Source organism: Physella acuta, unplaced genomic scaffold (assembly GCF_028476545.2).
Source record: "Physella acuta isolate Inbredline_101_S28 unplaced genomic scaffold, ASM2847654v3 ptg000647l, whole genome shotgun sequence".
In the NCBI taxonomy this organism is placed as follows: Eukaryota; Metazoa; Mollusca; class Gastropoda; family Physidae; genus Physella; species Physella acuta.
The window spans coordinates 581,140-596,809 of NW_026732166.1; the positions used below are offsets into that span (position 1 = coordinate 581,140).

The window sequence follows — 15,670 nt, forward strand, 5'->3', positions numbered from 1 at the left end:
AGCACATTCTATTATTCAGAATTCTATTCACAGTGTCACTTGATAAGGTACTTAAAGTGAGGTGGGGGTGTTTCTTGGAGTGTCACGCATGTTATCGAAAGAAAAGAGAAAAGCTTATTTTTTTTTTTTTTTTTACTTTAAAAAAAAATTGAAGACAAAAAAGATAGGTAGATGCATGATTTACAAAAACAACACGAACTCACCGTCAACTTTAGTGACCTAAGTTATAGCCTAGCTGACATTGAAAACTAGTTATGTTTTGTTTTCTTTTTCTCTGTATTCCAAATTTGGGTTTTTATCTCACATGATTTCAATAGGCTTACACGTACACTATTCACAAATCTCGCCGTCTAGCCGTGTTCTTTATATTCAAATCATGCGTGGTGCAATGTTTTGTAAAACCATGATCACGTGACAAAAAATGTCGCTATTTTAAAAATATAGTAAACTGTACTTGATCAAAAACTTTGTTATGTCAATTAAAATACTGTATATCTTGCTTGCTTTAAAAAAAAACATTGTTGGGAATTATAATTACGTGTAACTATTAACTATAAATGTATTGTTTATTGTAAATAAAAATTATTTCTTTTAATACTCAGCATTGTGTTCATTTACTTTTTATAAGCTTTCATTCATTTCAAGTTTGATTTATTTATTTTTTTTTACCTTTTCAATACATTTAAAAGATGATTATTATAAAGGTTTTTTTTTAAATTAAATTATTGTTCTATTGTTGATTATTTTCAACGGAGCAAAAAACATTGGGAAACGTTTATGTGGATTAAAGTAGGTACCTTGCTGACGCTGTTACTGGTAGAAATGATACAATTCAAGAAAGATCAGCTTGCTTGTTACTCGGTCGAGACAGCCGGCACAATTATTTCATGACTGATGTTATTGTAAACATTGTCCTGTGAAGTGTACATTATTTTATGGTTTTTAATTGCTTAAAACATCGGCCAATACACATAGATAACAATTGCACAAAATGTAAATACAAAGATAGCACCCAACAGGTCAATAATTAAAATTGTAAGAGTGGTTAACAGCGGTTAAAGATTTTATTATCTTTCGTTTGTTGACGATTCTAGTTTTTAATTACACCCACGCCCAGCTCGATACGACATTTCTGTAACAATACACTTTGTACACCTGTCTTCCGCGGCCAATTTGTTATGAGAGTTTCGTGCAACTCTGCCATAGCCACACCGGCAGTAAACCACCATGACACACATAGCCAGCTAGACCTACCACAATGGCTGCTAGGCCAGGTAAAAGCTGCATTTCTAATTATTTTTTTTAATCTAAAAATTATTTTATTTATATCTTCATTGTTTGATTGTTTATACTTGGCTAAAATAATAACCATTGTTTCAAGCCTCTTTTATTTATAGGATTTGGATTATGTTCTTATTCTTATTTAGTTATTTTCATAGTTGATAGGATTTTTCTGCTCTATAAACTAAAAAAAAAATTAATTAGAATCACTAAAAATAAATATTCGTGTAATATGGAATGGAACCGGCAAATCTTCAATGGTTGTGATAAAAAATTATTAGACTCATTGCATCGTCAAATTATAATAATTGTACTTTTTAAAAATGTATTACATTTGACTAGGTCCTACCCACTGAGCCATCGTATGGGAACCATTGAAAGCTAGAGTTACATGTACGTCTTTACCCCCTCCCCCACCTCCCCCCCCCCCTACGTTCTCTCCACCCCCTCCACCAACCACCTGACGACAGCAGACTGTAATCCACACTCTGTAGAGCTATCAGCTAGTGCCTAACGTCTCAGCTTACCTATTTCGTATTAGCTTTCTTACCAGGGGGTGTAACACAGACAGGTTGCTTCCCTTGTGTTAGTGACTGTAGGACGGCTTGCTTCCCTTGTGTTAGTGACTGCTGACAACTCACTGGGGCGAGGGGGATTGATGGCTTCATGTTTACCATATGTTGTATATGGGACATTTTTACAATATGTTGTATGTGGGACATTTTAATATATGTTGTATATGGGACATTTTTAATATATGTTGTATATGGGACATATTTACTATATGTTGTATATGAGGCTTTTTACTATATGTTGTATATGAGACATTTTTACTACATGTTGTATATAAGACATTTTTACTATATGTTGTATATGGGACATTTTTAATATATGTTGTATATGGGACATTTTTAATATATGTTGTATATGGGACATTTTTACTATATGTTGTATATGGGACATTTTTACTATATGTTGTATGTGGGACATTTTTACTATATGTTGTATATGGGACATAGGTATAAAGTACTTTCTTACTGTGGGATGTTAGGAGAGATTTTGGATGACTAGTACATTGAAATAACACCAGTGTCTAATGCACTGAAATAACACCTTTAGCTAGTGCACTGACATAACACCTGTGTTTAGTGCACTGAAATAGCACCTGTGGCAAGATCACTGAAATAACACGTGACATTTACACAGAAATACCACCTTATGTAGTGTATCATGAGACTAGGTACCACCACAACAAAATACCACCTTATGTAGTGTTTCATGAGATTTGGTACCACCACAAGAAAATACCACCTATTAACTTGCTGTTTGAGCAGTCTCAGGCTGTCACTAACCACCTCTAGAAACCAACACCCACCTGCGAGCCATCAACTCATCAGATCCAGGTTCAAGAACTGGTGGCACCAGCTCTAAAACTTGGAACCATGGGATATCAAGAGTTTCATCAAGAGGTGGTACCATCCCTAAAACTTGGAACCATGGGATATCAAGAGTTTCATCCAGAGGTGGTACCATCCCTAAAACTTGAAACCAAGGGATATCAAGAGTGTTTCATCAAGAGGTGGCACCAGCTCTAAAACTTGGAACCATGGGATATCAAGAGTGTTTCATCGTTCCATTTTATAAAAAATAAAATGCTAAAAAATAAATGCACAAAAAATATATATATTTTATTATAAATTATTTATTGATATAAAAGAATTTTTAAAAAATAAAAATAACAAATGCATGAACAATGTATTGAATATAAGTTATGTATATAATTGCAAACATTTCACAACATATGGTAAAAAGCTATACATTTTATTATAGTGACAATCAAGAATATATAAACATAATATTGACATAAAAATTATAAGGCATTAGTATATCACAAATATTTGAACAAAAAAAAACTTTTAATAAAGAAGAAACATTTTAAAAAGTAATCCAAGTACAAATGTTTAAATATCATACATCACATAAACCATCACCTGATTAAATTTACAAGAAATTCCTGTTCCATGGCCAGCATGGTTTATATATTATGTAAAGGCACATTGTAAGAAAGACAGGGGAGGTAAGCATTAAATAAAACAAACAGGAGAGGTAAACAATAAATAAAACACAGTGAGTTGTCTTTTAGCTGAAATTGTTGTAAAAATAGTTCATATGTGGAATAGTTTAAAGGTTAAATTTTAACAGAATGTATGTGTAAACATTTCAGGGAGTCTTAAAAAATTTAGCTGTGATATAACCATCTTATATTCTAACCATCAGGGTTGTAGTCATACACTTTAGTCTATTACCATAGGAGAATATTTTAAAATCAGTTGTGTATGGCTACATCATTGATTATGGCTATGCTTCCAAAAAGTGACAGGATTTTCACAGGAGTGAATCTATGATTAATCTTAAGCTATTAATCTAGTGGCGATTCTGAGATCAAGTAAATAAAACAAATTGCCATGGAATGTTCAAGAGTCATTGAGCAACAAAAACACTTCAACTGTTTAGGGTTGGAACTTTTAAGCTATCAAACAAGATATCAGCACCACAGTGAGCTGGTTTTATTTTAAAAGTTTATCAAAAAGTTAACCCACATATAACAATACATTAATTAAATCTGTAATTAGCTTTGATTGTTTTTTTTGTGCGCTCATTAAAAAATTAAAACCCTTTGATGCATTGTTCGACACAAAATAAAATCTACTTCAAATTTATCACCAGTTTTAAACTCTTTCTATTAAATGCAATTATTGGAACCCTTCCTTTTTAGAGAACCTCTTCCTTACTTAATAATTTTCACAGTAAGAAATAATTTCTCTGAGCCACAATAAATAAATAGATTGGCACCATTTTAAACATTCATTCACCCATTAAAATAGTTTTCATTTGTTAGTAAATAACCTAAGACACAAATAAAATAAAAAGCTGGTATATATAAAAAAAAATTAAACTAAAATTGATTTCATAGGTTAATGATTTTAGAAATTAATTAATAACGTAAGTACTTTATAATTTACAACAGTGTGATCCAACCACTAGGTTTAAGAAATAATTTCTCTGGTTAAAATCTACAACAATTAAACTGCCTTGGTGAATCCGTAGAAACTGGTTGGTTTGTGGTTGAGAATCTAAAGACTGGTTGTCTAGAGGTTGGCAAGAGTAGTAAATAAACATCTGGTAAAGCTGGAAGTGGGTGGAGGTTGGTGGACTATATTTTGGACGTATATCCCTGGAGGTAGAAAAATGTTTTGTTTTGATTGTAACAAAAAATATTTTGACGACAACATGTGAGTAGGAAGGTGCGAGTATATAAAAAAAATATATTTCACAAAATTTTAAGTGAAATGTTGCTTGGAAATAAATGTATGATACAGTAAAATCTTTAGCTATAGTAAAAATCTATTGCATAGCCTCACAATAATACAATTTAAATTCAACTAAAAATGTTTTAATATTTTAATAACTTACTGGACTTAACTTGGGTCTTGGTAACTGGAAATCCTGAAAAATAAAAATTTTGATTATTATTTCATTTGTTGAGTTATAAGATCTTTTACTTTTTGAAAAATGGCAGTCAAAAATAAGATAACATTTGAACTTCCGCATATTGGAATTTCCAATTTTTTTTCTTGTAAAATAATATTGTGACAAAAAATAACAAAACAAAATTACCTCTTTATTTGTATCCAGAATTTTGTATATGAAGTCCCACGAAAAGCTGCCCTTGGCTTTCTCTGCTGAACATGTCAGAATAATAACAGTTACAAAATCTTTCCTTTTAGATAGACCTTATCTAAACTATATGAGACCAATTCTAAACTATAGTACCCAACTTATTTCTGTCACTACATTTCTGAAAAATGCTTAATTAAAAAAAAAGAATTGCTCTAGAATATGTTAAGTAACACATGATAACAACATGGCATTTACCAATGAAAACCACACGGCAAATTTAATGATAATTTTATCCTGCATAAAGCAGAAGCTTTTAATAAACTATCTCAGATTTATCTCAAGAACAGAATTCATGACATAACAGATATACCAACGATTTCATAAAACAGGCCAACAATTGTGCTCTCCATGTTGTGTTCTACATCACTAAAACATTACCACCAATGTGGCTGAGCCTCAGTGTTATGATCCACACAGGCTAGTACATTTCAATTGTCTTGGTTAACCCTGAACCCTCCAGTGAGTTTAGAAATAAATTTACCTTTAGCTCCAGTTTCTGTGCTTGCAGAAGCTCTTGAAGCTACATCAGAAAAGCCATCATAAAACCCTGGTCTGTCTTTCCCGTCAAAAATCCCACGCTTAGCAAATCCTTGGGCGAAAACTGATCTAAAGTGACTGAAGATAAAAACACACAAAGTAGTTAACACAATATGAAGTGGTTTTTTTTTAAAGATGACCTAGTAAATTGCAACAAGTCATTTTTGAGTACACACTTTCTTATATATTTAGATTAATGATACAACACACCTTAAGAAATTAAATTTTACTTCTGGAAATTATTCACCTCTAAAACTAGACTTTACTCTTAGTAATTAAATAAAGTTCCATTTTGAACATGTTGAACTATGGGACAGATGAAGTAGAGTTCACCTGTTTCTGAGACCTCAGCATATGAAGGGCATAAGTACTTAATCTTTACCATCACTTTAAAACCTGTCAGTATCAGTGTTTTACTTACCCATCCTCATCATCTGACTGGCATAAGTACTTAATCTTTAAAAGTAAAGTTTCCCTTTCAAACCTGACGGTCTATAGGGCAAGTGAAGTAGAGTTCACTTGTTTCTGTGACCTTGGCATAAGAGATAGTGTGGTCAGCACTATGCCCAGCCGCCTTTACTTTCCCTAACGTGAGTTAGGTACCCATCAGAGTTGGGTGTACTCAGGGACGGTCTACTGACTTGAACCCGGATTCGAACTTGAGACTTACATGTTAGCAGTCCAGCTCTCTACCGCTAGACCACTCTGTACTGTCAGTATCAGTGTTTCACTTACCCATCCTCATCATCATCTGACTGCAGGGACCTTGTGACAACCAATTTATTTTGCCGCCTCTTCCACAGACAGAGCAGGACAACCACCACAGCAACCAGAAGACAGAAGAGTGGGATGCCCACAGCTAGACCTATGGTCAGCGCCTTGCTGTCAGCTGATGACAGGAAAAAAAAACCCAGAGTCAAACTATTGATTAACTGATACAAAAATAGAAGATAAATAATTTTAAAACATGAGCTATCCCCTAGGTATCTCCTTAATGTTTGTACTAAAAAGATTGTTTAATAAGGTTTACTAACCTAAATTGCAAAGAAAAATGAAACATGCTAGGATTAGAGTATCAAATATCAATCTATTTTTACAAGTGTGGGATTACTTACATGATGTACTGTAAAGAAAAAGAAACAAAAATCAAATAAATTTCAATAAAACAAATACAGACAATACTAAAATAAATTATGCTAAGGCTACATAAATTATGCAAATACCATTTGGTTTACTAAACATTTCTTACCCGCATGTTATCTAAACATTTCTTACCTGCATGTTATCTAAACATTTCTTACCTGCATGTGACATTTGTTGAGGTGTCATCACAGCCAGGACAAGAGCTTATCTTATTGATGATTTCACACAGTGATGTGCTGTTGTTTACTAAACATTTAAAATAAGATACATGATAAATATCTTGCAGTAATGTGTTCATGCAATTCTTGACCTAAACAATGCTGTCATTATAACAATGGGCTGATAGTGGATTAAATACTGTTATTTAAACAGTAATATAGAATATAGAGTCCTTGCAAACACGTGACCTAAATCACGTGATACCTGCGTCCGCCGCCACAGTGGTGTACATCGGACGTAAACACAATCAGCTGTTCACCAGCGCTGGACGTGTTCACCAGCGCTGGACGAGTTCACTGTGTGTAAAGAACGGCACCCGCGGAAAAGGAAAAATACGTTAAAAAACTTGAAATCTTAGGAATTGAAGATCCTTATACTGTTTGACAGTTTCGTGGATAATATAAATATGAGGCCGAAATTTCTAAATAAATATTCTGTTAGTAATACTGTTTGCGTTTCGAGTTCAAGTAGGTGTATTATAGGTTATCTAAATCTGGTTAATGTAGATTATAGATTCTCTGTTAAGTACAAGATTTAGTAGCAACAGATCTAGTACAACCACACTACTGTAGCAAACGTGAGACCATTTAACTCCTACAAAACCCACACTACAACGGCTAATATAATTCATGGGTAATAACCACTGCTGTTCTTAGATCTCAGGCAATCTGGGTAGCATGTTATACAATTTAAGACCCTTATAATCCAGCAGGGAAGTGATCAGACACATTAATACTGATGTTCAACCCTCAATAAAACCAAAGAGGAGTCAGTAGCACTGCCCTCCCCTGAAAATTTCTCACCTCCGTGATACCCTCAGGGCCCAGCAGGGAGAACAAAGGGGAAAGTCCCACTGCTCTCCCCTCAACATTTCTCACCTCGATGTCATGTTATGTCATTTATAGCACACATGGCTTATCAGGGGAAAGTATTAAGAATCTTAACTCTGGACAGCTACACACTAGTATACTAGCTACACACTAGGTGCCTACTGTAAACTACTAGACTGTAGGCCCTATGTAGACCTGCAATTGTATCAATTGTAGACTGGGTCCATTGTTATTATTCTAAACCATCTCACTTATAATGTTTCTAGCTTGATTTGTTTCTTTTATAAACAGTGGATTTTTAAAAAAAATAGCTTAATCATTAACCAAATAATAATAATGTGGTTATTTGTTGTTGGCTGGTATGATCTAGATTCTACTACTAGGCTACATAAACTTAGTAGACTAATTACTAGATATGCATTTTAATTTAATTAAACTCAGTCCAGTATCAGATACATATTGCTGTAAAAAGACACAAAGTAGGTAGGCCATAGTAATTTATTAAAGTCTTCTACTACAATAATATCAATTATATGCTTGTATAAAAAATTTAAAATTTAAGTAGCAGATTCTAGATCTAAGTCTAGTCATACAATCTATTTCAATTTCAGAAAATTTCGTTTGCTAAAAAAATTATTAGATTGTAAAGCAAGATTTTAGATTTTAGAGACAATTACATTAGGCCTACTATGACTACTTTTGATTTATTATGGGTGTATTTTGAATCGAATGTAGATCTAAATTTTGTAATTAAATTTAAGTAAATAAGTAGATTCTAGATTCTATGTCTACCCAGCGGAGCCAGTCACCCTAAATCCAGAATCTAGAGCTGTGGTCCGAATTTTGTTTACGCCATGTTTAGAGCTAGATTCTAGATCTAGATATCAAAACACTATTATTAGGCCTACTATTAGACCTTATTATTCTTATTATTACTTTTGACTTTGTCTTTTACTATTAGTATTTGTGAAGGTCGAGCATATTTGTTTTATTAATAGTTATCTTTTAGAATTAAAATGAAGTTTATTATTTTACTGTCCTTACCTGAAGCAAAGTATCGAGAACTGCATTTGATCAGATTCGTCTACTTAAACTCTAAACGCAAACAGTATTACTAACAGTATTTTTTATTTAGAAATGTTGGCCACATATTTATATTATCTACGAAAACTGTCAATAACAGTATAAGGATCTTCAATTCCTAAGAGTTCAAGTTTTTTAACGTATTTTTCCTTTTCCGCGGGTGCGGTTCTTTACATACAGTGAACGCGTCCAGCGCTGGTGAACAGCTGATTTTGTTTACGTCTGGTGTACACCAGCGTGGCGGAGATGTAGGTATCACGAACGGACGTGACGTCATATGAAAGGACTCTATAGATGAAATTGCTAAGGGGAGTAACTGAAATAAATGGTCAAATACAAATGATGTCACCTAAGGGATAAGCTCAGTAAGGGTGTGATACATGGTGACACAATCATGAACAATTCCAATTTTGGCTAGAATCTTTGACAATTTTTGTGAGTTTTGGTTAAATATTTATCAATATAAACAGTTAGAGAAACCATCTAATCTAGATTAATAGCTTACTCATAAAATAAAATGTAAAGTGTAGTATAAGGTGAGTTATATCAATTGTGTACTAGTTATTTATAAATTTCCTTTTCTTTCCATTAAACTTCCTTTAAAAACAGTGTTAACAAAAAAAGAGTATATTATTATTTATAGTTATGGATCATTTGTTAATGTTTATATAAGATGGTTGTTGACTTACTAGACAATGAATCATACTCTATTTCAGATAAAACTGCAGTTGAATTCCCAAACTGCCAAACTTTGTTGAATAAATCCTTGAAAGCTGTACCCAATTGAACATTCTTATCTTCACTTTTCCCAAGCAGCAAACTGAAGTTTACAATTAGACTGCCCTTTCTATAATACAAAAATGAAACTTGTTGAAATAAACATAGAGGAATTATGAGTAATAAAAGAGATAAACAGAGAAATTATGCTAAACTAAAGAGAAATATTTAAGTTCCATATTTATTATATTACAAAACTAGTCAATGCATAGCAAAAAATAATAATCCTTCAGTGTTCGCTATAATAGGCTATCCAATTGTAAAACTGTAACAAAAAACTATAGTTAGTACAAATATTCAAATAATACCTAAAACACTGAGTATTCAATCTAATTTTTAAAAACTTTCGTTTGCTTTCCCTGAACTGAAGAACCCATAATTAGCTTGGTGGATTAATTATAACACCTATTACAGCAGAGCTTGGTGGTCTTACAGATGTTGAAAAAACAAGACAGGCTACCAAAGACTAATGATTAGCAGCAAGGCAGTAATACACTCAACCATGCAGTTTCTCCCAGGCATCTCTTCTGAACAAAATGGAATTTATATAGAAAATATACACTTTTAACAGTGTCCGCCCCCCCCCCCCCCCCCCCCCGAAAATATCAAGTGCCCCCCCCCCCCCCCCCCCCAAGAGAAAAAAGTCTGGAAGAAACACTGACCATGCACTCCATCCTCTTACATAACACTTGTGTAACCTACCAGCCTAGAAATTTACATAATGCTTGTAACCTACCAGCCTAGATATCTTACATAACTCTTGCAACTTACCAATCTAGAAAAAATACCTAATACTTGTAACCTACAAACCTAGAAAAATTACATTAATACTTGTAACCTACCAACCTAGATATCTTACATAACACTTGTAACTTACCAGCCTAGAAAACTCACCTCATTTCTGTAACTGTCAGTTGTTTCAAAAGTGGTAGACTACTCCTCATGTTCTGGCTCAGCTGAAAAATTAAACAAATAATTGTAAGAAAAATCTAGAAGTATTACTTTGTGGTAAACTAGATGGCTTTATTCAACATTCTCATCAGCAAATGGCATCAATATCAAGCATTTACTTATGTATTTTAGGATCTAAACACTGTATCTTAAAATGCAGTAGTCACAGAAATATATAAACATTACTTCATCTGCTGCAATTGTTAGGTCCAAAAAAGTAACTACAGTCCCACTAACTACCACATTCCACTAAGTATTAAACTACATAATAACATGATAGTTAACTAGCCAGTCTTTCTCACATTCTACACAAAAATAAAACTAGCATTCAACTGACCTCATTGTTCACCTGATCCTTCAGGATTATGTAACTGCTGCTGGATGTATCAGTAAAGTTTACATGGCTAACATCCACAATGAAGTTCAGTTGTGCCATGAACGGTATCCCTTCTAAATTATATAAAATAATCATGAGTTAAAGAAAGAAACTCACAACATTTTTGTTGTAACTTTTAAAAGTGGAAACATGGTTAATATGACCAGTCACACAATTTTTAGACATTCATTTTTTTAGCAAACCAGTTATTAAGGAAAGTTTGGGAATTCAGATGCTAGTATTTACAGTAGAATGCTCAACAAACAAACAATGAAATTTAAGGAAAAAAAATTTCAATATATTCCATGGAGGCTGTAAGTACTAAAGGTTGTATTAATAGCACTGCCACTGTTAGGTAGGGTGGAGCAGTGGAGAACCACTGGATCAAGTCAAAGTCACAGGTTATCCATTTAGTTGAAGTTAAAAATTGTTGTATGGGGAGGTGTTGATAAAAGTCTAACTAAAAATATAATGCTGCAAATGATGACATTTTTGCAGTTTAATACAGAATCTAATGTAGTGTAGAGGACTTGGTCCAGGTGATACTCAGTCACATGACAAGATGGTTCAGTGCATACAGTAACATTTCACCAGACAAACAAAACAACAAACACATAGGCTAATTGCTCCTTTGACTCCCTGATTTTTGCCTCACCTTGACATTTTTTGGTATCATTGTTCCAAAAGTAATCATTGTTACATGAGCAGGTGTAGCTGCCATTGTTGTTTGTACATTGCTGGTCACAAGTATTTAAAGTCTTGTCCAAGCATTCGTCTATATCTAAATGAAAAAGAAATTATTTAAGGAACGAAAACAAAGCATGCAATGAAAAAAGACAAAACATTGTCCACCAAAATGAAACAAAATAAAAGATTTCAATAAGCATGACTACAACACCAGATTCAATCGTTGAAATCACAAAACTTAATGACATAACATGTTTACCTTGGCAAGTCATAAGTGTAGTGTTGTAAATATATCCACTAACACATGTACAATTGAAGCTGCCTGGAATGTTGGTACAGTATTGAAGTTGTGGGCAGATGTTCAGAGTTGGGTCAGTACACTCATTTATGTCTTAACGTTGAAAAAAAATGTATTTATGTTTTTATACAAAATGAATAATACAAAGAATTAATCATTTCAAACAAATACGAAGCAAAATTTCTTTTTAAAAAAGTAATGATGCCAATCAGCAACTGTAGCATTGGTTTAATTTTTGGATATGACAGAAATATTAAACAAAGTTTTACAATTTTATTGTAATATTCCAAAAAGTTACCTTGGCAAGTCTTGAGTGTAGTGTTGTAAAAATATCCACTAAAACATGAACAATTGTAGCTGCCTGGTATGTTGGTACAATTTTGTTGGCAGATGTTGAGAGTTGAGTTAGCACATTCATCTACATCTGAACAAAAAAAAAACATTTTTCAGAAAATACTTTTTTAAACTAATAAAAATTACTATTTATATTTTTTCCATACATTTATATTGCAGCAACAAAACTCCAAAAGTACATTCTAAGGTTTATTTACTTTGTATCCCTTTACCTTGACACTTATTAGACCCATTCAAATAAAAGCCATCAAAACATGAACAGTTGTAGCCTCCATCAAAGTTGGTACATTTCTGTTCACAGGGCTTCGATACTGTGTTAGCACATTCATCAATATCTGAATATCGGAAGTGTTTTTAAAAGATAGTTAGGTTGGATTTTCATTCATCAGCTTCAAATATTTTCATAAGAATATTTAGTATAATTCAGAGAAAAATGTAAATAAATATAGATTCTTTATTCAGATAAACACACAGCTACGAGTTATTGTTAAAAATGCTTTTGAAAAGTTCAACCTTAATTTTCTTACACATAGAATAAAATAAACTAAACAAATTGAAATTAAAAATATTTCTACTCTCTAAAGCAGTTGTTCAAATTTTCCACAAAAATAATAATTTACCTTGACATATCTTTAGTGTAGAGTTGTAAAAATATCCATTAACACATGTACAATTGAAGCTGCCTGGTGTATTTGTACAGTTTTGTAGTTGTAGGCAGTTGTTCAGAGTTGAGTTAGCACATTCATCAATGTCTGGAGAAAAATAAATACTTCTACTTAACAACTGTTACATGGAAGAATGTATAGAACCTTAATGACAAAGATTTCTATTTATATTTTACCTGCGCAGGTATTGGATGAGCTGTTGTACAGGTATCCACTGAAACAGGAACAGCTGAAACTGCCTGGTGTGTTTGTACAGTTCTGTACACAGTTGCCATTTTGTACAGAACATTCATCTATATCTGTATAACAGAAATTATTTTACTTGTAATTACATACTACTTTTGTACACAAAAAATATTGTTACTTCAAGTTTTTAAAAATTGACGCAGAGCAGTTATATTGTTGTCTAGAAGTATAACTTCTTATCAGAATTAAATCAATCAAAATAAATTATAAAAATTTTAAAGTATTTCAACTATAACAACAAGTATACTTTAATGTGTAGCACCATAAAAATGTCATAGATCTACAAAAATGTCATAGATCTCCTTCTCTTATGAAACTGACCTTCACAAGTGAACCCATCAGGCATCAGTTTGTAGCCTGGCCTACACGTACAGATAAAGTTGCCATTTGTGTTGTTGCAGAAGTGTGTACATTTGCTCATGTTCATCTCACATTCATTTATATCTGTTGGGGTTGTACACAAAAGCCATTTTAGTTATTTTTTATAAGTGTTAATTTTTACATCTGTCTAATAGTAATTACTAAACCAAATAGCTAACAAAAGCAGTCTAAAATAAAATGTGTAATGTGTAAATGAAAATGTATAATTCAGTGAAGAATCTCTATCAGGTAAACAAATTTTTAAAGATTATTAAGAAATAAAGTTCCATCGTAAATAGTATAAAGAGTTAGGTGAAGCACATTTGATCAACATCAAATTCGGTAATTGATTCTGATTACAATATTGTTTTCTGGGACACAGATATTATTATTGTAAATAAGTAAATAAAAAAAAAAAACTACTCCTGTATCAAAAACAATAAGAGTAAATAAAGAAAAAACTGTTGTTGAAAGTGTCGTGAATGCCCATGAAACAATCATAAACTTACCAATACAGACACCTGATGTGGAGTTAGACTGGTAGCCAGGGAAACATGAGCAAGTGTAGCCTCCATTCTGGTTGGTGCAGTTTTGGGAACAAGTGTTTAATTTATTGTCCAAACACTCATTGATATCTGCAAACAAAGGTATACATTTAAAAACATGTAAATTACAGACACACCAAGGAACAGTAACTCTGATTACAGATGAGGTGAGGCACAGTAGATTTGAAAGAAGTAACCCAGAGTTGTCTGTTATAAATGGTTCACATTTCTCCAGCATTACTATTAACATTAGGTGATAAATAAATAGCCAAATAAATATTGGTTTATGTTTATAAAGTCTGACAAGAAATTGTACATATAGATTTATTTGTCATAATTTAACTGCCCATGGCTATAAAAAAAAAGCTCAAAGCTTGCCTGAGAAAGATAAATGGTTAAGCTAGCAACCTACATTATCAGATACTATTATTTATGCTAAGAATCTTATATGCTGTCTAGCAATGGCAGAGTGTTGTAAAAATTGTAGAAAAGTGCCAAACCTTCACATCCTGAAGTTCCATTTCTGTATCCAGCCTTACACCTGCAAAAGTCCACCCCTGGTCTGTCAATACAGTCCTCAGTGCTGTTGTTACAGGTTATGTCCCTTGTCTCACACTGGTTGATGTTCTTATCACAGAAAGTACCTAACCAAGGGAGATAATAAAATAGTTGTTAACTACATTTACATTCCTTTGTTTTGTGTTTTTACTTTCATTTATAATTAAATTCAATTTCAAGCAAATTTTTAATTAAAGCTATAACTATATTTATTTTTTCTCACATTAATAAACACATTTTAATTAAAATATAAAATCGGTTAAATATCAGAGTTATAACCTCAGTTTTTTTATGTTTTTAAATAATTGAAACAGCATATTTTTTTTTTCTGAATGAAGTGTAAACACATATAAACATAAATGTATACAATTTTAATACTCTCAAAACTCATAACTGTTCCAGTACATTTAACAAACTGGTCGCCCATCAACAAAAGACATAAGAAAGACATCAACATACCACTGTACCCTGGGGAGCACACACAACCAGTAACAGCATCACATCGTGAGGCACCAGTGGAGCAGGCGCAATACTTGGAGCAGTTCACACCCCACGTTCCACTGGTACAGGCTGTTGGTAAAACAGTGCACCATGTTTTTTTAAAATATGATATTAAAACAATTTAAAACCAATTCTTAAAAGTTTATATGTGCCAAAGTTTTTTTTTAATTATGTTAATTTTTTTTTTAAAATGACACAAAGATCAAAAACTATGAAACATCTTTAAAAAATATTTGGAAAAATATAAAGTCGATTCAAAAATGTTTTAAAAATTGTACTTTTATTTTATGTTTTGCTTTTAATAGAAGCAAATTTTTAATAAGTTCCCTTTTTCATGACCAATATTTATTACAAATAGCCATATTATTATTATGGAGGAATGACATTACTTTTTGTTTTGCATTAAATGAATTTTAACAAATCGTCATTTTTCTGTGACCTCGGCATATTAAGAGATAGTGTGGTCAGCACTATGCCCAGCCGCCTTTACTTTCCCTAACGTGAGTTAGGTACCCATC

General features: G+C 32.5%; 2 protein-coding genes across 2 annotated transcripts in view; both read right to left on the minus strand.

The window, feature by feature from the left end:
* Nucleotides 1-3,031: 3,031 nt before the first annotated feature.
* On the minus strand, nucleotides 3,032-6,814 carry LOC131948454 (uncharacterized). Its single transcript, XM_059310063.1, has 6 exons — nucleotides 6,809-6,814; nucleotides 6,295-6,491; nucleotides 5,504-5,637; nucleotides 4,960-5,024; nucleotides 4,756-4,788; nucleotides 3,032-4,516 (listed from the first exon to the last, which is right to left on the minus strand). Exons 1-6 carry the CDS (start codon nucleotides 6,812-6,814, stop codon nucleotides 4,496-4,498), a joined length of 456 nt encoding a protein of 151 aa, XP_059166046.1. The 3' UTR covers nucleotides 3,032-4,495.
* A 3,293-nt stretch (nucleotides 6,815-10,107) lies between these two features.
* Nucleotides 10,108-15,670, minus strand: part of LOC131948455 (mucin-2) — a 44,052-nt gene continuing 38,489 nt past the window's right edge. The window contains exons 30-40 of the mRNA XM_059310064.1: nucleotides 15,111-15,221; nucleotides 14,594-14,737; nucleotides 14,058-14,183; nucleotides 13,510-13,632; nucleotides 13,119-13,241; nucleotides 12,949-13,029; nucleotides 12,222-12,347; nucleotides 11,594-11,719; nucleotides 10,900-11,012; nucleotides 10,506-10,567; nucleotides 10,108-10,138 (exon numbers count right to left, since the gene is read on the minus strand). Of these exons, the coding sequence (XP_059166047.1) occupies nucleotides 10,108-10,138; nucleotides 10,506-10,567; nucleotides 10,900-11,012; nucleotides 11,594-11,719; nucleotides 12,222-12,347; nucleotides 12,949-13,029; nucleotides 13,119-13,241; nucleotides 13,510-13,632; nucleotides 14,058-14,183; nucleotides 14,594-14,737; nucleotides 15,111-15,221 (1,166 nt within the window). The remainder of the gene's footprint in view (nucleotides 10,139-10,505; nucleotides 10,568-10,899; nucleotides 11,013-11,593; nucleotides 11,720-12,221; nucleotides 12,348-12,948; nucleotides 13,030-13,118; nucleotides 13,242-13,509; nucleotides 13,633-14,057; nucleotides 14,184-14,593; nucleotides 14,738-15,110; nucleotides 15,222-15,670) is intronic.

Coding starts and splice junctions, on each gene's coding strand:
- LOC131948454 (XM_059310063.1), bottom strand. Junction 5,638..6,294: donor TCAGATGATGATGAGGATGG/GTAAGTGAAACA, acceptor TTTTATCTTCAG/TCACTTTAGATCAGTTTTCG. Junction 4,789..4,959: donor TTCTGGATACAAATAAAGAG/GTAATTTTGTTT, acceptor TTTATTTTTCAG/GATTTCCAGTTACCAAGACC.